The sequence below is a fragment of the Schistocerca cancellata genome, chromosome 7 (genome assembly GCF_023864275.1).
Source record: "Schistocerca cancellata isolate TAMUIC-IGC-003103 chromosome 7, iqSchCanc2.1, whole genome shotgun sequence".
In the NCBI taxonomy this organism is placed as follows: domain Eukaryota; kingdom Metazoa; phylum Arthropoda; class Insecta; order Orthoptera; family Acrididae; genus Schistocerca; species Schistocerca cancellata.
The window spans coordinates 72,289,059-72,309,843 of NC_064632.1; the positions used below are offsets into that span (position 1 = coordinate 72,289,059).

Genomic DNA, 20,785 nt, shown 5'->3' on the forward strand with positions numbered 1-20,785 from the left:
TGAGAATAGCATAATCTCTGCGTCAGAAGCTTGCTTCTACTTGACCATTTAATAGACTCGCATTTTTTCCACCGTGACTAATTTTGTAAGCTAAGCACATCATCCGTTACATCACACTCCTGGGGCTGGGTAATGTGGCCACAATGGTCTGGTGGAACGAGCTATCACAGGTGCAATGCGTGGGTTCAGGCATTTACTTTTAAGAGGCACAAACAGATTTATTTTACCTCTGGTAACCTCAAGAGAAAGACGTTATAATCCAGAATCCGCATTAAACATCACGTTCCTTCATAACCAACTGAGCAGAGCCAGTTTTCGTTGGGAAATGACAAAGCGGAAGTCATGGTAAACAGAAATAAAGTCGCCAGTAAACTTACTTACATTAGAAAATTTTATTTTATTTGATGAACCGATAGCCATTTAAAGGGACAGGGCTCTTATTTTACTTGTACTTGATTGAACTAGAGACGTTTAAAAATTTGGTGCTGGACTGTGATTCGAATTCGTATCTCCTCTTTCGAGGATCTGAATCTCTCGGAACAGTATAGTTCAGTCATTTCGTTCCTTTTCCCAAGACTGCAATCTTCTCTAGCTCTCTTCCAAAGGTAAGTATGTGGGTCTGAAACCTGATCCAGTACAAAAATATTCATAATTTCATTTCTAGCTTTATCAAGTGCACACCCACCTGCTAGTGAAAATTAACGCGCAATTTCAATGTCTGTTCATGTGTTGCCAACAATCGCAACAGGTGTCGTTATTTCTGGTCAAACACGCACACATCTTACTGTTCATGAGTAAGCAACTGATACTTAAGCTATATTCGTGGATGCGCGGTAGGTGTGCAGTTCGATTGTCGCTTAGGCACAAAAGGTTGTATCCTTATTTTAGATTCAGACACCTAGCGGCTCGTAAGAAAAACCGATACGTAACATTTGATTTTTCTTAGTTAACAATCGGATTACGTGTTGGGTTCGTATCTCCGTCACAGAACTTCACATCATGCACTTCATCTTTAAATGCATGCACACTTTGTTACTTCAGAATGGAGGTATATCAGACATCTTTCGTGGTTAGATAACAGGGATGAAAGGGTCTTGATAGGAGTCACGGTTTATTACAAAAATTGTCGTCTTTTATTTTCAAGTTTAGATTTGGTTACTGGTATTGGCAAAACTTTCGGTAGTTCATGACTCTTCATGGCTAATAATCAATATGATGTGATTAGATTAGATTACATTACATTAGATTAACTCTTGTTCCATAGATCATGAATACGACATTTCGTAATGATGTGGAACGTGTCATTTTAATGAAAGATTTCTTTAAATACCATGATTCAATTTCTTTACAACAATTTTTTACACACTCTCTCATTGCTTTTTATTTCTCTCTCTCTCTCTCTCTCTCTCACACACACACACACACACACACACATTCTTTTTTATTTTTATTTGTATGTTCTGCTCGACTATCGGCGAGGCAGGAAAACGCCTGTGAATGACTTTCTTAGTTTTGAGTGCACTTACGAAAGAAATATAAAAACAACAATGAGAGTTACTGATTTATGATGCTCAGTTTGCAGTCAGTTCTGAGTATTATTAGTAACTACGCTCCAGTCCCTAAACCTAGTTACAGAAAGCGAATCAGACGCATTACGTATTCCAGGCCGTAGCAGCCGCGACTTGGAGACACCAGCTATGGTCACTTCCCAGACCGCTGTAGGATCACATCGGTTCGTCTTCTTCCTGCTGGTACTGTAACTGAGATTTGGCAACAAGGCAACGTATGTTTGGCAACTCTGTGATCGACGAGTTACTTCCTGGTGTGCACGGAATTAAGCCTCAAAGTTCACTTGATTTTACCTGTCATTTCCATTGAATAATCTGAGTTATTATAGCTTGAAGGGTAACAAAAGATTGAAAATTTACGGTTTTCAGCCCAAGAAAGTCGTTGCAGGTGGAAATCGCAACTAATCTCGACCTTTAAATAGCGGTTTACGAGTTGTAGTTACTATTGCCGTCGTAATAGGAAACTGAGACCCATACCCTCTCGCCAGCTCTGTGGTAACGTGCTGACATGTGAAACAGCGTCTGTTACGGTTCGCAGTTCCAGTCTCACTGACTGAAACGTTTTTATCCCTTCTGTGAAAGAGCTACAAGCAGTCAGATCAAACATCAATACGGAAATCGCAAGAAAATGCTTTCAGCTCATAGTGCAATGTTGAAAAACTTACAATGCTGCACAACAGGTATCGCCTCTTTCCGCTGCTGACAAGCGAATTTTGGGTTTCTAGGAATACGTAACTATATTTATGAAATGCCACATTTGCATACCTCTTGAGTATGACACAGCATACCAATTAAACACAGACCCTATCAAAATCTAAGTGAGTAGTATTTTACTAATTCGTGTCGATAGAGGCATGCTTGTGTACAGATACTTTCGTCGTAAGGTTATCATCGTTAGTTTTATTTCATTTCTTATAATACAGTGCACAATTTTCGTAAGGTTTCCTTTAGTGTTGTTAAAACAATAGTAAACATGAGAGAGAAATTAATCATCAACGATATATGCGAATTCTCTGATGTTACCTATGACAGTCTGACAATGCACATGCAGTTTATTGATTACATGCATGTAGAAAATTTGTTCTGAGTTAAAGCTGTCAATCAAAGTTTGAAGAAGAATAAAATATCACTACCACACGACGGCTAATGTAGAAAATACTTTTCTGACATATTATGGCACGATGCGCTCTCCCTGCACATCTTCGAGATGCATCTGCTGCCTGCTGTCTATTAAACCTGAATAGGACAAAATGTCACAGTAGTTAGTCCTTTTTCCACATGCGACTACTTTGGGTTGAGAAGTGAAGGGAATTTGTTCAAAGTTCCATTAGATTGATAACTTCAGCAGAGAGCAGAATTGCGTTTTAAAAAATGTAGCACTGAATGTATTCGAACTCGCGACATCTTATCTATGCTACGAGCTGACACGGAACTACAACAGCTCCAGAGCTCAGCAACTATTCCTCCAGAACTTTTGGATTCCACAGCACTGTGAGATTATGCATATGGCCATGCCTTGATTTCTGAGAGACAAACAGTTACAGCTTTTCTTTTGGACTGAACGACGTTTTCTAGTAACAGATAGCGCAATAGAATAGCTCAAGTGAAAAGGAACACTTCTTATTTAAACTTCTGCTTCCTACAATGTTGGCAGTTGTGTGTAGGTGGCAGTAACGTGATTTTATTTCTGTGATTACAAAATAGTCGAATGTATGCACTGGGTAGCCGAGGCAGCTAGTTCATGGTGATTCGGTCAACCAAGTAAATGAATTTACTGAAAATGCTGCAAATTACTACAGGGAGCCTGTGTGTCAGAATTCTCATCCAGTGTGGCGCAACTGCGTTACGATAGAAAAATGACTCGCAGAGAAGAGGATTTCGTGGTCTGTTGGACGGATGGTAGGTTGTTATACCTATGGTCTGGGTTCGATTCCCACTTCTATCAATGATTTTAGATAGGGAGAGACAGATTCCATTCTCTCCTGGCTACACCAAGTGAAGGAGATATAATGGCTGCGTGGTCAGAAAATTCACATTAAAGATGATATTCCTTCTTTACCAAGTAGACGGTAGGTTGAACCACAATAAAGTCTGGAGTGGCGACATGTAGAAACTCTACCACCAGTAACCTTTCTTATACTAGTTATTTATTTCAAGTGACGACACAAACGCTATGTATGGTCACAGGACACTTATTCCATCTTTTATTTGAGCTTCTGTATGTCGATAAAATTGGTTCTGAACTGGGAATGCAACTCAGACCGCCCTTAACGCGGAATTTGATCCCTTCGTGGCAATACAGCTCGGCTACAATTTGTTGTTTGTTCAAAACTGCAGATTCCTCAACACCTTCACATATTATGCGTGAATGGGATCGAATCCTGGCCCGGCACTAAAGATTTAATTATGTATTATCAAGCTCTAGCATGAGAACACCTGTCTGCTGGTGGATAATAATTTTGATTTTTAATGTATTTTCATTCGCTGTCACACTAACGATATCTGACGTTTTTAACTCCCAGTGAGACACAGAACTATTTGCGAGATGACTGTAAGTTCAAGATGCTATTCTGAGCAGCTGGTGGAGAAAAATTCGGTAGCTGACGTCTCTTTGTGTGTAGTCAACAACGATATGTGTGGGGCTCTATTCCCAGTGAGCGCTGAACACTTCGTCACATTATTTCAGTTCAAACATGCTCACATGTCACTGCTGGTGCAACAAACCCATATTTAACGTTAGTTTTCTTTAGAATATAACAGCGATAGGTGCCGGGTTGGAGTCCTGGGAAGGAAAAAATTAATTTTTCGTCTCGTCATTTCAGTTATAACATCTAGTTACTGCCGCGAAATTCCGATATGTCACATTTGACTGTGCTTCGATAGCAATCCGATTAGGTTCCGGGTTCGAATCCGTGTCCAACACACAGCTTTACCTCACGGCATTTCAAGTAAGTTACTTGTGAAGAAGCAATATTTAACATCTCTCGTAGTTCGTTAACAGGGACAATAGATGCTGGGTAGGAATTCGCGTCTGTTAAAAATGTTTGCGTTATGCAATTTAAAGTTGATATTTGCTAACTGATACTGTCTAAAATCGAGGTATATCACTCTCTGTATGCCTAATCAGGAATGACTGTTAGTTTCCGTCAGTCACGAAATCTTTGCTTAGTCTGCATGAGCTGGGTTTGAATCCATATGCAGAACATGACGGTTCGTCGTGTCATTTAATGTTCATACATATTCTCAACTAGCTGCTCGTGAATAACTTAAATTTTTAATGTCATTTTGTGGTAAATAGATCAAATGGCTCTGAGCACCATGGGACTTAACTTCTAAGGTCATCAGTCCCCTAGAACTTAGAACTACTTAAGCCTAACTAACCTAAGGACATCACACACATCCATGCCCGAGGCAGGATTCGAACCTGCGACCGTAGCGGTCACGTGGTTCCAGACTGAAGCGCCTAGAACCGCACGGCCACATCGGCCGGCCCCCACCATCTGGTATCAATGCATTACCTTATAATCCATTATATATAATCATTTTCATAGTACACTTGATATTATAGATGAGTAGGACACAAGACAGGACATAGATAATGTCCGTTTGACGTCAACAGTGTGTAACATTTTACTTTTTTGAATAGGACAATGTTCCTCTCCAATAATTTTTAGATTAGTTACAATAAGCTTACGCTGCAAGAGAATTCGCTTGTATTTTTCAATATGTGGTCTGTTGTCGGTTTGAAGGCCTTCCATAACATCGGCAACGTAGTGCAACTCCACCGAGAGCTGTCTGGAGTAGGGTGGGGTTAGCTATGTGAAAGTTGCGAGCTGTCGAAGACGATCTTCATATTCCTAATGCGATTAGGACATCGTATACTCTTGACGACGTTTAGCACCTGTGCGGTCAGTCACCCAATTTCAGAATTCATTTTGAGTAATCCTGCTAAATTCCTAAAATACTGTCTTTTTATATTGATGAGTAATATGGATAGTCGTCACGTTCATGTGCCGTTTACAACGCAAATTTAATGTTACTATCCTAGGAACTAACCTGCAATACGTTTTGTATTTCATAATCGGAACTATCTGCATTAACCGTCATCAGAGCAATGTCAGGGAACAGAGTGCAGCAGTGCCTACTTGAGGACCTGCTTGAGTCGTGTTCTAAGGAAAGGGTAGTTGCTGGTTCACATTATATTACACTAGCGAGAAGTACCGACTTTTCCTTTTCTCTGCAAACATCCAGAACTAAATTCAGTAACTAAATGCTAAGAATATATTTTCATTGTGCCAACTCAAAGATCAATAGATATGGATATAGATATAGATTTTTATATTTAAAGCCATTCTCTTTCTGCGTTGGAATAAACATCATTCATTATTTGCTTGTTCTTGTTACGATTGTTATTGTCATTCTCTCACTCGCAAGAGTCTTATGCTGATGCTGTATGAATAAATTATGCCATTGGACACAAAGCGGTTTAGTTTTGAGACCTAACCCACGAGGGGGGAAGGCACAGTGGTCTGCTTCAGGAATTCCAAGCAATAAAACACAAAAAACAACCCAGGAAGGGTTCGAACAGCTACTTTCACGCAGAGACATGCATTTGGAATCTGTTCATCGTTACGGGGTCAAACAAGAGGGTCACATTACTGAAACAATGATCGGGCTACTTAGTATAAAATAGAGCATACAGATTTCAAGGAGGAAACGTATGAAGACGCAGACTTCCTCGTTATCAATATGTGCGGCATATCTTTCGTGTTAACGAAAGTAAATTCCCGCTTTACCTCTTCTTACGTGTCAAATGAAATGAATGCCATGAGGAATAGAATATTTGTTGACTGCGTCTCTTCTTGCTTCCATCCTTACCAACATATTTCTTCATTCTCGTGGTAATCATGACAATCTATGTGCATGCTGCAAACGATTGCAAGTGGACAAATTCGACATCGAGGTGCAAAGCGTTTGGTATCTTACATTATATTCAATTCGAATAAGATTCCGGTGTATTTTTACTTCGTTTGTATTTTTAGATGATTATGAACGTTACGGAAATTTATCTCACATGCTTTATGTTGAATGAGAAACATTGAATGATCCGTTTTGCTTTCCCTACGTTGAAATGATATAATGTCGGCGTCAACAGCCTTCTTCCACGCCGGAAGCTGAAACTTGTATCATTCTGGATTAATGATAATTGAATGTCTCATATGTATACATAGCCCACAAGGCGACGTCAGAAACCACCAGGGGAGAACGCCGCATAAAAACCAAACGTGCGCGCGCGTCTCCACTCTGAAGAACCGTATCGGAGAATCACGGCAAGCATTTCGCTGAAGAGCTGCCTCGTCAGAGAGCCGAGAAATGGCAGCGTCGTAGCAAGTATTTGTCAACACTCTGATAGTGCATTTACTTCCGGGTGTAGGTCGGCGTTACCTCGCTAAATTCACTTAACATTCGTTTTCCACATCGAAGACTCGTACGATATAATCCGCTGCAAGATGACACAATTAGAAAGTATATTTAATTTCTGGACTCCAAGAACGGCGTTCTTCACATAAGTAACACCTGTTTGTGTGTGCATTCGGGAGGACGATGGTGCAATCCCGCGCCCGGCCATCCTGATTTAGGTTTTCAATGATTTCCCTAAATCGCTTCAGGCAAATGCCGGGATGGTTCCTTAGGAAGGGCACGGCCGATTTCCTTCCCCATCCTTCCCTAATCCGAGCTTGTGATCCGTCTCTAATGACATCGTTGTCGACGGGACGTTAAAACAGTAATCTCCACCTCCTCTGTTTCTGTGTTTAAGGTTGCGTTTTGAGGCTCAGGCAACATCGCAGTGACTATAGTCCGCCTCTGGCCGCCAGTGTGTCGTTAGCTCAGAGGTTCCCTTGTGCGTTGCAGTGCTTGTACTGTAAGTTCGAATCACGGTAGAAGCCGCTGACTAAAACATTTTATTTTCCATTTTAATTAATGGAGTTGCAAACTGCTAGTAAACATTTCTTATGCGAAATCTGAAGAATGCCTTTAAACATCAATCTTCGTCCGATTTCGACTTAGTAAATTAAGTTAATATCATGGATTTCTGCTTTGCAAATTCCAAGGTGCTTCACTGTAAAATTGGTCCTGAAAAGACTCAAACCGACTGTCAACGATATAAATTTGAGCTTTGTTCGTCATATAGGTCTAACATGTCAGAAGGTTGTTTATGAAGTGCACATGTTCATTAATATAGTTCACATCTTCTAAATTTTTGCAATAGCGTTTAACTGTAGACGTTTTCTAACACCGGCGTTAGCAATTCCTTTCCGTTCTCTGAAACCTTCAAAACGATAAATTTTTCTGGTTTAAATCTGATGACATTAACTATCACTTCCGATCAACAATAAATACTTCATGAACCCATACATGGAACTCCAAATGTGCAGTGTGCCTGCACTGCTACAGAGCATGCATTGCAAGGTATTCACACAGTTTATCGCATAGACTTACCATAAGGAATGAAACAAGAACTGTAATACATTTTACACCACAGACGCTCACTCTGGCTTGACGAAAACATCCAATCATTGACCAAAAGTTGCACAAATAATTAAGTTTGAAAGGAAAAGAAACGAGGTATGAAGCATTTATAAATTCATCGAATGTAGTGAGGTGGTTTAATTTCGTCCCAGTCTATAAAATTAATTTCGGGCCATACTCAGCTCTTGCCGATTACCCGCCTACTAATCAGGGCGTCTGTCTCCTATGCTTTTGAGCGTGAATGGAAATTGTAGAAATTTTCTGTGGAGCAACATTTAATAATAAAGCGTTTCAAATCATCAAAAGCGATGAGCGGTAGCAGGCGCTTTCGATAAAGAACGGGGGAGTGCAGCGCCGCTGCTGTCGCCACGGCCGCTGCCAGTAGCCAGCAAATGGATCCCGGAGCTTTGCCGCATACGGCGTCCAGAGGAGGACAGTCTGCAGGAAATCTGCCGCAAAATCGTTACTAGATAAAATTTTGATATCGGTGTGTCACAAAGCGAAATAGATTGAATCTGCGCTACCATTACATTCACGTCTTCAGCATTCAGACAGAAGAGGCTATAAAAATATTTTATGCCAGCTGCTCTCGATCCACTGACATTATGAACAGAAACAACGCACGCTACCGCTAGACCACAGGCGTAATCAGCCTAGAGTCTCTCTATCTTGGGACAAGTTTTCCTCCAGGAAGTGCCGCAGTCTACAGTGTTGCCAGATTGTGCAGATAACCGGACTTAGAGAATTAGCGAGTTGGCCAGTTTCTTTGTCCCATGTCGCGATCGGCGCGGACTTAGCCTCTGAAGCGGCCAGCCGCCGGTCAAGTTTTATGTCAAAGAGTGTACATTGCTGAACATGAGGCTCCAAAGCAGACGACCGCCACGTGTTCTCATGTTGACCTAACGACATCGTCACTCACGACTGTAGTGGGCACGGGGTCATCGACACCTGACACAGCATCAGTGGAAATATGTCAGCTGGTCGTATGAACGACGTTTCTAGTTACACCAGGCCGCGTGCAGGTACGTTGTCATGCAGGAAAATGGCTGACTGGAACATGCACCACGCCAGATAACTTTGGCGATGGGTCCACGGTTGTGCTATGGAAAGGAGGGGTACTCACGTAGGGTTCCATCTGGCTTTACGGTAGTAACTGTAGACACCACAGCTGCTGTGTACTGCCTGGAAATCATCACGAACCAACTGGTTCCCTTTATGTTTTATGTCTTCCTCGCAGGTTATAGCAGCATCCAGCAGGATGTATTACTACAGTAGTTCGAGGAGCACGATACTGAAATGACTTGTTTTTTTTTTTTTTTTTGGTCATAAGTCTACTGACTGGTTTGATGCGGCCCGCCACGAATTCCTTTCCTGTACCAACCTCTTCATCTCAGAGTAGCACTTGCAACCTATGTCTTCAATTATTTGCTTGACGTATTCCAAACTCTGTCTTCATCTACAGTTTTTGCCCTCTACAGCTCCCTCTAGTACCATGGAAGTCTTTCCCTCATGTCTTAGCAGATGTCCTATCATCCTGTCCCTTCTCCTTAGCAGTGTTTTCCACATATTCCTTTCCTCTCAGATTCTGCGTAGAACCCCCTCATTCCTTACCTTATCAGTCCTCCTAATTTTCAAAATTCGTCTGTAGCACCACATCTCAAATGCTTCGATTCTCTTCTGTTCCGGTTTTCCCACAGTCCATGTTTCACTTCCATACAATGCTGTACTCCAGACGTATATCTTCAGAAATTTATTCCTCAAATTAAGGCCGGTATTTGATATTAGTAGACTTCTCTTGGCCAGAAATACCTTTTTTCCCGTAGCGAGTCTGCTTTTGATGTCCTCCTTGCTCCGTCCGTCATTGGTTATTTTACTGCTTAGGTAGCAGAATTCCTTAACTTCATTGACGTCGTGACCATCAATCCTGATGTTAAGTTTCTCGCTGTTCTCATTTCTACTACTTCTCATTACCTTCGTCTTTCTCCGATTTACTCTCAAACCATACTGTGTACTCATTAGACTGTTCATTCCGTTCAGCAGATCGTTTAATTCTTCTTCACTTTCACTCAGGATAGCAATGTCATCAGCGAATCGTATCATTGATATCCTTTCACCTTGTATTTTAATTCCACTCCTGAACCTTTCTTTTATTTCCATCATTGCTTCCTCGATGTACAGATTGAAGAGTAGGGGCGAAAGGCTACAGCCTTGTCTTACTTCCTTCTTACTACGAGCACTTCGTTCTTGATCATCCACTCTTATTATTCCCTATTGGTTGTTGTACATATTGTATATGACCCGTCTCTCCCTATAGGTCCGCCGCTCGTGGTCTCGCGGTAGCGTTCTCGCTTCCCGAGCACGGGGTCCCGGGTTCGATTCCCGGCGGGGTCAGGGATTTTCACCTGCCTCGAGATGACTGGGTGTTTGTGTTGTCCTCATCATTTCATCATCCTCCAGGAAAGTGGCGAAATTGGACTGAGCAAAGATTGGATAATTGTACGGGCGCTGATAACCACGCAGTTGAGCGCCCCACAAACCAAACATCATCATCATCATCTCCCTATAGCTTACCCCTACTTTTTTCAGAATCTCGAACAGCTTGCACCATTTTATATTGTCGAACTTTTTTTCCAGGTCGACAAATCCTATGAAAGTGTTTTGATTTTTCTTTAGCCTTGCTTTCCATTATTAGCCGTAACGTCAGAATTGCCTCTCTCGTCCCTTTACTTTTCCTAAAGCCAAACTGATCGTCACCTAGCGCATTCTCAATTTTCTTTTCCATTCTTGATATCTCGGTCACCAAATGCGACAAATCTGAACCCAATGGACCACATGCGCGCCGCTGTCGGTCGCCAGATCTGTTTCCACAAACCACTGGCCCGTAATTTACTGGAACTTCTTGGACTGTGCATAGATGTTTTCCTGCCACATACCTCCGTAAATGTACCAAGGACTTGTCGAGTTCATGCCACACAGAATTGTTGCTGTATTACGCTCCAAAGGTGAACCATAAGACTATTAAGAATGTAGTCGTAAAGACTTGGCTCGCCCTCGTGAGTTTATTGGGTTTCTTGGCGGACTGAATAACTCCCGTCTAGCCTCACGTTCACTGTGCATGTGGTCTTCCTGTAACGTGGAGCACACTCGACGGGTTGCTGCAGGAACGGACGCCGCCGGGGAGGCGGCCGCAGCGCTGGCGTCGGCGTCCATCGTGTTCCAGTCGGTGGACGCCGAGTACTCGGCCACGCTGCTCAACGCCGCCATCGAGCTGCTCAACTTCGCCGATACCTACAGGGCGCTCTGCACCGACTCCATCCCCGATATGGCTGAGTTTTACACGTGAGTCCTACCAGTACTGTGTTCCTCGGCATCATTAACTTGTGTAATATTTGCTGTAACACTGGAGGTAAACGGTTAATCCTGCAAGTAGCTACCAATTTGCTAATGTTGTTGTTGTTGTTGTGGTCTTCAGTCCAGAGACTGGTTTGATGCAGCTCTCCATGCTACTCTATCCTGTGCAAGCTTCTTCATCTCCCAGTACCTACTGCAGCCTACATCCTTCTTAATCAGTTTAGTGTATTCATCTCTTGGTCTCCCTCTACAATTTTTACCCTCCACGCTGCCCTCCAATACCAAATTGGTGATCCCTTGATGCCTCAGAACACGTCCTACCAACCGATCCCTTCTTCTAGACAAGTTGTGCCACAAATTTCTCTTCTCTCCAATTCTATTCAATACCTCCTCGTTAGTTATGTGATCTACCCACCTAATCTTCAGCATACTTCTGTAGCACCACATTTCAAAAGCTTCTATTCTCTTCTTGTCCAAACTATATATCGTCCACGTTTCACTTCCATACATGGCTACACTCCATACAAATACTTTCAGAAACGACTTCCTGACACTTAAATTTATACTCGATGTTAACAAATTTCTCTTCTTCAGAAACGCTTTCGAGTCTACATTTTATATCCTCTCTACTTCGACCATCATCTGTTATGTTGCTCCCCAAATAGCAAAAATCATTTACTACTTTAAGCGTCTAATTTCCTAATCTAATTCCCTCAGCATCACCCGACTTAATTCGACTACATTCCATTATCCTCGTTTTTCCTTTGTTGATGTTCATCTTATATCCTCCTTTCAAGAGAATGTCCATTACGTTCAACTGCTCTTCCAAGTCCTTTGCTGTCTCTGACAGAATTACAATTCATCGGTGAACCTCAAAGTTTTTATTTCTTCTCCATGTATTTTAATTCCTACTCCAAACTTTTCTTTTGTTTCCTTTACTGCTTGCTCAATATACAGATTGAATAACATCGGGTATAGGCTACAACCCTGGCTTACTCCCTTCCCAATCACTGCATCCCTTTCATGCCCCTCGACTCTTGTTTGCTAATATTATAATTTAAAAATAGGAACTTTGGACAGGAACATAAGGAATTTGCAATCACCTTGACCTGCGTGACTGATAATGACTACTCATGAAGCTGAATGAGATAATAACAGCCAGCATGTTGAAATTTATCCAGTAAATCGTCTTCTATAGCACCTACTCACCGCCGAATCCATGAAGTTGCAGAGGTTAGGCAGTGTGTGCCATAATGGCTGAGTAGTGGATTTGTACTTACATTTCGTTACGTTACGTGAACATCGTAATAGGAGAACCTGGTCGCAAGATAGAGAAAACAGTGGTAAGGTGTTACTTCCTTGCAGGGTAGTGAGGGAAGTGGTCAGAATGACACCGAGATCGCTCACCGCTGTGGAAAGGGGGGCCGGGGGAAGGGGGAGGACGGGTTGTGTGGCTGCAGATACAGTCAATTTCTGCAGCAAATCGCAAATCTTTAAAATGTATCGTGAGCTCCACTAAACTACGTTGTCATATCGTTAGACCGTTTTTTAAAGAGTTGATGGGAAAATATCGGTTTCCTGATCATTTTCGTCGTTACTGGAACCAAGTGCTGAGTCACCGGCAGTAAGTTATTTCTGTTGCACAGATGTTTCAAAGTTTTCAGTAAAATATTGAGGTAATTGTTTTTGATATTTGTTATGAAGTCCGAGCGTTTAAAGGCGCTACAGTCTGGAACCGCACGACCGCTACGGTCGCAGGTTCGAATCCTGCCTCGGGCATGGATGTGTGTGATGTCCTTAGGTTAGTTAGGTTTAAGTAGTTCTAAGTTCTAGGGGACTTATGACCACAGCAGTTGAGTCCCATAGTGCTCAGAGCCATTTGAACCATTTTGTTATGAAGTAACAGTCCTTTTACCCATGTCTTGCCCACGAACTTGAATGTCACATACACAGTAAGAAAAAAAACACGCCTCACCATCAGTTATGCGGTTGAGACGATAACTGGTAGATATCGTTCACATCTACCCACAAACAAATCATTACAATTTCAGAAAAATTGGATGATTTATTCAAGAGAAAGAGTTTCACAGACTGAGCAAATCAATAATTCGTTGCTCCACCTCTCGCCATTATTTAAACAGTTATTAGCCTTGGCACTGCTTGACAAAGTTGTTGGATTTCCTCCTGAGGAACACCGTGTCAAATTCTTTCCAATTGAGGCGTTAGATCGCCAAAACCCCGTGCTGGGACAAGGGCCCTGCCCTTAATGCTGCAAACGTTTTTATTTGGGAAACCTCCGGCGTCCTTGCTGACCAAGGTAGTGTTGCGCAAGCACCAACACAAACAGTAGAAGCTATCACCGTGTGCAGTCGGGCATTACCTTGCTCAAATGTAAGCCTACGATGGTTTGCCATCCGCTGTTCTGTAAAGATGCCGCGGATGATGACTAAACGTGTCCTACTATGAAAATAATTGCCACTCCAGATCATCACTTCTGTTTCTCGGGCAGTACGGCGGCGACAGTACGTTTGGTATCCCACTGCTATTCAGGGCATCTATAGACACGTCTTCACTGACCGCTGGGACCAAATTCGAAGCGGGACTCATCAATGAAGACAATTCTGTTCCAGTCAATAAGAATCCAGGCAAAAGACGTGTCTGCAGATACCCCAGAAAGCAATGAGGTATCAACCCATTCGGCCCGATAGTCATGAGTGATGGTTTGAGCTACCAATTCGTTTCATGGAAGGACGCGTTTGGTTGTCATCCGGAGCACCCTTACAACACGGCAGTACGTGGACGGTATTCTTCGCCCTATTTTGTTGCCCTTGATGATAAGTCACCTTTGGCTTCATTTTCCGCAAGATAACACCCGTCCACATTCAGATAGAGCTTCTGATGCTGGTCTTCGTGTTGCCAAAGCCATCCCTTGGCCACGAAGGTCGCCAGATTTGCCTCCAAATGAACACGTTTGGAGTATTGTGGGCAGGGCCTTCCAACCAGCCCGATCTAACGCCTCAATTGGACAAAATTTGGCACGATGATCCCCAGGAGGACATCCAAAGACTCTATCGAACAGCGGTAAACCTAATAAATGCTTCTATAATGGCCAGAGGTGGAGCAACGAGTTATTGATTTGCTCAGTTTGTGAAGCTCTTTCTCTCGAATAACTCATCCACCTTTTCTGAAATTTTAATAATTATTTTTCGTGTACACGTATATGACATCTACCGATATGTGACGCTCTCGGATAATTTCTTGGTGATGCATCTTTTTTTTTATCTTAGAGTATACGGCAAACATCTCTTCTTCCCCTTCTTTCAGTACAACTCCTCCGTCCCCCACCTCTCTCTGTTCAACTCATTGTTCCACCTCCCACCACCTCTCATATCCTCCTCCTCCTCTACCTCCCTCTATTCAGCCTCTCCTCATTCTCCTTCTAAATCTCCATCTCCTTCACATTGTCACTTTCCATCTGACAAACTTCTGTCTGCGCAGCCGTGGCTGTTCACACATATACCACCTGCAACGCATTCTCATACTATCTCCGCAATACGCCAATCCTGCAGGGTAGCTACTATAATGTCTAGCGTTACCAATCCTATTCACCCCCATACCTATGGGAAATAGAAAGTTTTTACCCCATCGGTACTTCTTTCCAGTCCGTGTGAAGAAAATTTGGTTCGAATTGATCTAGTGGCTTAGGAGAAGGTATGAAACATACACAGTTTCATATACGGTCCAGTAACATTAGAAGACCGCCGCTATGTTTGCCATCAAAGTATACTAGCCACTCACAGACGACTAAAGGCAGCAGTAACAGTTGGTGATACATAAAGCACAGTGGAAAACAAGTCAGTCGTTGTCGTAATGGGTAAACAAAGCCATTTATCTGACATCCAAAGAGACATGATCATTGGCTTTCCGGCAAAGGATGGAGCGTTTTAGAAACAGTTAAGTCTGCAAATACACTCCTGGAAATGGAAAAAAGAACACATTGACACCGGTGTGTCAGACCCACCATACTTGCTCCGGACACTGCGAGAGGGCTGTACAAGCAATGATTACACGCATGGCACAGCGACCACACCAGGAACCGCGGTGTTGGCCGTCGAATGGCGCTAGCTGCGCAGCATTTGTGCACCGCCGCCGTCAGTGTCAGCCAGTTTGCCGTGGCATACGGAGCTCCATCGCAGTCTTTAACACTGGTAGCATGCCGCGACAGCGTGGACGTGAACCGTATGTGCAGTTGACGGACTTTGAGCGAGGGCGTATAGTGGGCATGCGAGAGGCCGGGTGGACGTACCGCCGAATTGCTCAATACGTGGGGCGTGAGGTCTCCACACTACATCGATGTTGTCGCCAGTGGTCGGCAGAAGGTGCACGTGCCCGTCGACCTGGGACCGGACCGCAGCGACGCACGGATGCACGCCAAGACCGTAGGATCCTACGCAGTGCCGTAGGGGACCGCACCGCCACTTCCCAGCAAATTAGGGACACTGTTGCTCCTGGGGTATCGGCGAGGACCATTCGCAACCGTCTCCATGAAGCTGGGCTACGGTCCCGCACACCGTTAGGCCGTCTTCCGCTCACGCCCCAACATCGTGCAGCCCGCCTCCAGTGGTGTCGCGACAGGCGTGAATGGAGGGACGAATGGAGACGTGTCGTCTTCAGCGATGAGAGTCGCTTCTGCCTTGGTGCCAATGATGGTCGTATGCGTGTTTGGCGCCGTGCAGGTGAGCGCCACAATCAGGACTGCATACGACCGAGGCACACAGGGCCAACACCCGGCATCATGGTGTGGGGAGCGATCTCCTACACTGGCCGTACACCACTGGTGATCGTCGAGGGGACACTGAATAGTGCACGGTACATCCAAACCGTCATCGAACCCATCGTTCTACCATTCCTAGACCGGCAAGGGAACTTGCTGTTCCAACAGGACAATGCACGTCCGCATGTATCCCGTGCCACCCAACGTGCTCGAGAAGGTGTAAGTCAACTACCCTGGCCAGCAAGATCTCCGGATCTGTCCCCCATTGAGCATGTTTGGGACTGGATGAAGCGTCGTCTCACGCGGTCTGCACGTCCAGCACGAACGCTGGTCCAACTGAGGCGCCAGGTGGAAATGGCATGGCAAGCCGTTCCACAGGAGTACATCCAGCATCTCTACGATCGTCTCCATGGGAGAATAGCAGCCTGCATTGCTGCGAAAGGTGGATATACACTGTACTAGTGCCGACATTGTGCATGCTGTGTTGCCTGTGTCTATGTGCCTGTGGTTCTGTCAGTGTGATCATGTGATGTATCTGACCCCAGGAATGTGTCAATAAAGTTTCCCCTTCCTGGGACAATGAATTCACGGTGTTCTTATTTCAATTTCCAGGAGTGTAGTATGCTTACCGCTGTGGTTAAATTATACTGTGCGTGGCAAAATGCTATTACTATCCAAACCGGCGCCGATCCAACCGTGGTGCACCACGGCCATAGATGACAGGGGAGAACGGCGGCTGTGGAGGTGTGTACGGGCAATCAGACGTGCAAGTGTTGAGCAGCTGACCACCCTAATGAACCAAGGGTTTTCCAACGGTGTCTCCTCAACGAGCGTTCAGAGAACGTTGCTGACTATGAACCTCTGGAGCAGGCACCTGATTCATGCAGTTATACTGACTGCTGTTCATCGGAGGGTGGAATTTGCGCACCAGTACCGTAACTGGGCGTCCAGTTAGTAACGGTAGGTGGCCTTTTCTGACGAATCAAGGTTTAAGCTCCATCAGACATACAGCAAAGATCCCGATACAATCGTGGGAAGAGTCGAGGTGGAAGTACGAGTGTTATGGCGTGGAGAACTTTTTCACGGCATTCTCAGGATGAAATCGTTGTTCTGGAAGGCACAATGGGTCAACACAAGTATGCATCTATTCTTGGGGATCATTTCCACCGCCACAAATACACTCCTGGAAATGGAAAAAAGAACACATTGACACCGGTGTGTCAGACCCACCATACTTGCTCCGGACACTGCGAGAGGGCTGTACAAGCAATGATCACACGCACGGCACAGCGGACACACCAGGAACCGCGGTGTTGGCCGTCGAATGGCGCTAGCTGCACAGCATTTGTGCACCGCCGCCGTCAGTGTCAGCCAGTTTGCCGTGGCATACGGAGCTCCATCGCAGTCTTTAACACTGGTAGCATGCCGCGACAGCGTGGACGTGAACCGTATGTGCAGTTGACGGACTTTGAGCGAGGGCGTATAGTGGGCATGCGGGAGGCCGGGTGGACGTACCGCCGAATTGCTCAACACGTGGGGCGTGAGGTCTCCACAGTACATCGATGTTGTCGCCAGTGGTCGGCGGAAGGTGCACTTGCCCGTAGGGGACCGCACCGCCACTTCCCAGCAAATTAGGGACACTGTTGCTCCTGGGGTATCGGCGAGGACCATTCGCAACCGTCTCCATGAAGCTGGGCTACGGTCCCGCACACCGTTAGGCCGTCTTCCGCTCACGCCCCAACATCGTGCAGCCCGCCTCCAGTGGTGTCGCGACAGGCGTGAATGGAGGGACGAATGGAGACGTGTCGTCTTCAGCGATGAGAGTCGCTTCTGCCTTGGTGCCAATGATGATCGTATGCGTGTTTGGCGCCGTGCAGGTGAGCGCCACAATCAGGACTGCATACGACCGAGGCACACAGGGCCAACACCCGGCATCATGGTGTGGGGAGCGATCTCCTACACTGGCCGTACACCACTGGTGATCGTCGAGGGGACACTGAATAGTGCACGGTACATCCAAACCGTCATCGAACCCATCGTTCTACCATTCCTAGACCGGCAAGGGAACTTGCTGTTCCAACAGGACAATGCACGTCCGCATGTATCCCGTGCCACCCAACGTGCTCTAGAAGGTGTAAGTCAACTACCTTGGTCAGCAAGATCTCCGGATCTGTCCCCCATTGAGCATGTTTGGGACTGGATGAAGCGTCGTCTCACGCGGTCTGCACGTCCAGCACGAACGCTGGTCCAACTGAGGCGCCAGGTGGAAATGGCATGGCAAGCCGTTCCACAGGACTACATCCAGCATCTCTACGATCGTCTCCATGGGAGAATAGCAGCCTGCATTGCTGCGAAAGGTGGATATACACTGTACTAGTGCCGACATTGTGCATGCTGTGTTGCCTGTGTCTATGTGCCTGTGGTTCTGTCAGTGTGATCATGTGATTTATCTAACCCCAGGAATGTGTCAATAAAGTTTCCCCTTCCTGGGACAATGAATTCACGGTGTTCTTATTTAAATTACCAGGAGTGTAGTTTGTTTTTGCTCGACACCATGGCAACTATCAGTAGGACAACGCAACATCTCACGCAGCTTCCAGTGTACGTGCCTTGTTCGTAGAGCAACGAGATAAGTTTACTGTACTCCCCTCGCTACCAAACTCCCCGCATTTGAACCCAACTGAGAATCTGCGCAACCGCGGTCATTGGGCCGTTCACGCCTGGGATCCTCAACCGAAAAACATTGCGCAGCTACGCACGGCACTGGGATCGGCGCGGCTTCACGTCTCCGTCGCTACCTACCAGAACCTCACTGACTCCCTTTCTGCACGTGACGGAGCGGTCCGCGCTGCCAAGTGCGGTTATTCTGGCTTTTGACAGGTGGTTACGTTCTGACTGGACAATGTAATATGTGTTGATATTTGAAATCGGTTCGATCGTCTCAAGCTGATGTAATTATAGGGAACAAAATCCGAGTGAACGGGCCCCAGTTGTATGTACCTTAACAATATGTAGCGTTTGTCGGTGCCAAAGGAATAATGAGGCCTTTCTATCACTTGGAATTAACTTTTTGCGGTGCCAGCAATTAACAAATAAACACAGTATATTTTCTGTGGTGTTCACATACTGCAACTGCGCTACTCAGATATACAGGTACCGATTGATTGAGAGTACCTTCTTCTACTTCCTAGCTCTTCATAGCTCGTCCAGTTTGTTTCCGCATTTGTCAGCGATAAAGATATTCCAGACCGGCTATATTATCTGGGAGGTTGCAGGTCTGTAACCTCCAGGACGACTAAGATTCGCTGCCTCCTGCATTTTTGCTTTGAATATAAGAAAGGTTCTAAATACGTTCGTTGATAGTACCTCTCCGCTCAGGATTCATTACTTATCAAAGATGACTAGTACAGAAAGTAAAACGGTGACTTCACAGTCCCTATGGATAGTGTGTGGTAACTACCATAGCCAGCTGCAAGTCGTGAGAGAGTAGACATGCGTTCGCGAGGAACGTTATCATCGACGATTGAGGGGATCCCTACAGCATGGCGGTAATGGTATAATAGTGGTACCGTTTCCCTACTTCACATAAGGGAAATCATACTGCCTTTTTGGGAATGCGCATAGGTCGGGTATCGGAGTTTAAACGACGTTGTGTGTCAACTACACACTAGTGGAACATGCAGAACTGCCGATGCTGCAGAAACAGTGACTCCAATTCAGCCGCACTCGAATGAGAGATCTCCCCCCCCCCCCCCCCCCTTTGCCAACCTTTTCATATCAGAGGAGCAATTGCAACTTACGTCCTCAGTTAGTTTCCGGATGGGTTCCAATCTCTGTCTTCCACTACAGTTTTTACCATCTACAGTTCCCTCTAGTCACATAGACGTTATTCCCTGCTCTATTATCACATGTTCTATCATCCTGTCCCCTTTACTATATGTTCCTTTCCTCGTCGATTGTGCGGATAACCTCTTCGTTCCTTACATTACTAGTCTACTTAATTTTAAACATCGCAAAGGCTTCGATTCTCTTCTCTTCCAGTTTTTATACAGACCATGTTTCGCTAACGTACAATTTTGTGCTCCTAACGTACAATGTCAGACATTTATCCTCAAATTAGGACCTATGTTCAATAATAATAGACCTCTTTTGCCTAGGAATGCCCTTCTTAGCTCTGCGTGTCTGCTTTTTATGTCCTCCTTGCTCCATCCATCACATGCTATTTTGATGCCTCGGTAGCAGAATTCCTTAACTTTAACCAATCATGATGTTAAGTTTCTTGTTGTTCTCATTTCTGCTACTTCTCTCATAACTTGCAGCATTCTTAGATTTACTTTCAGTCCAGATTCTGTGCTCATTAGAATGTCTATTCTGTTCAATATACCTTGTAATTCTTCTTCACTTTCACTGAGGATAGCAATATCATCATCTAACCTTATGATCGATATCCTTTCGTCTTGCCGTCTTCAATATTAATCTCAACATTGCACCTCCCTTTCAATCCGCCATATCTTTTTCGATGTATAGGTTGAACAACAGGGGTGAAAGACTACATCCCCGT

General features: G+C 44.7%; 1 protein-coding gene across 2 annotated transcripts in view; it reads left to right on the top strand.

The window, feature by feature from the left end:
• LOC126092605 (endoglucanase A-like) overlaps positions 1-20,785 on the top strand; it is a 201,957-nt gene that overhangs the window by 148,719 nt on the left and 32,453 nt on the right. The window contains exon 4 of one of the 2 annotated variants that reach the window (XM_049908304.1): positions 11,261-11,438. The exons of the other annotated variant lie outside the window; for it this stretch is intronic. Within the exon in view, the coding sequence (XP_049764261.1) occupies positions 11,261-11,438 (178 nt within the window). The remainder of the gene's footprint in view (positions 1-11,260; positions 11,439-20,785) is intronic. 2 annotated transcript variants of the gene reach the window in all.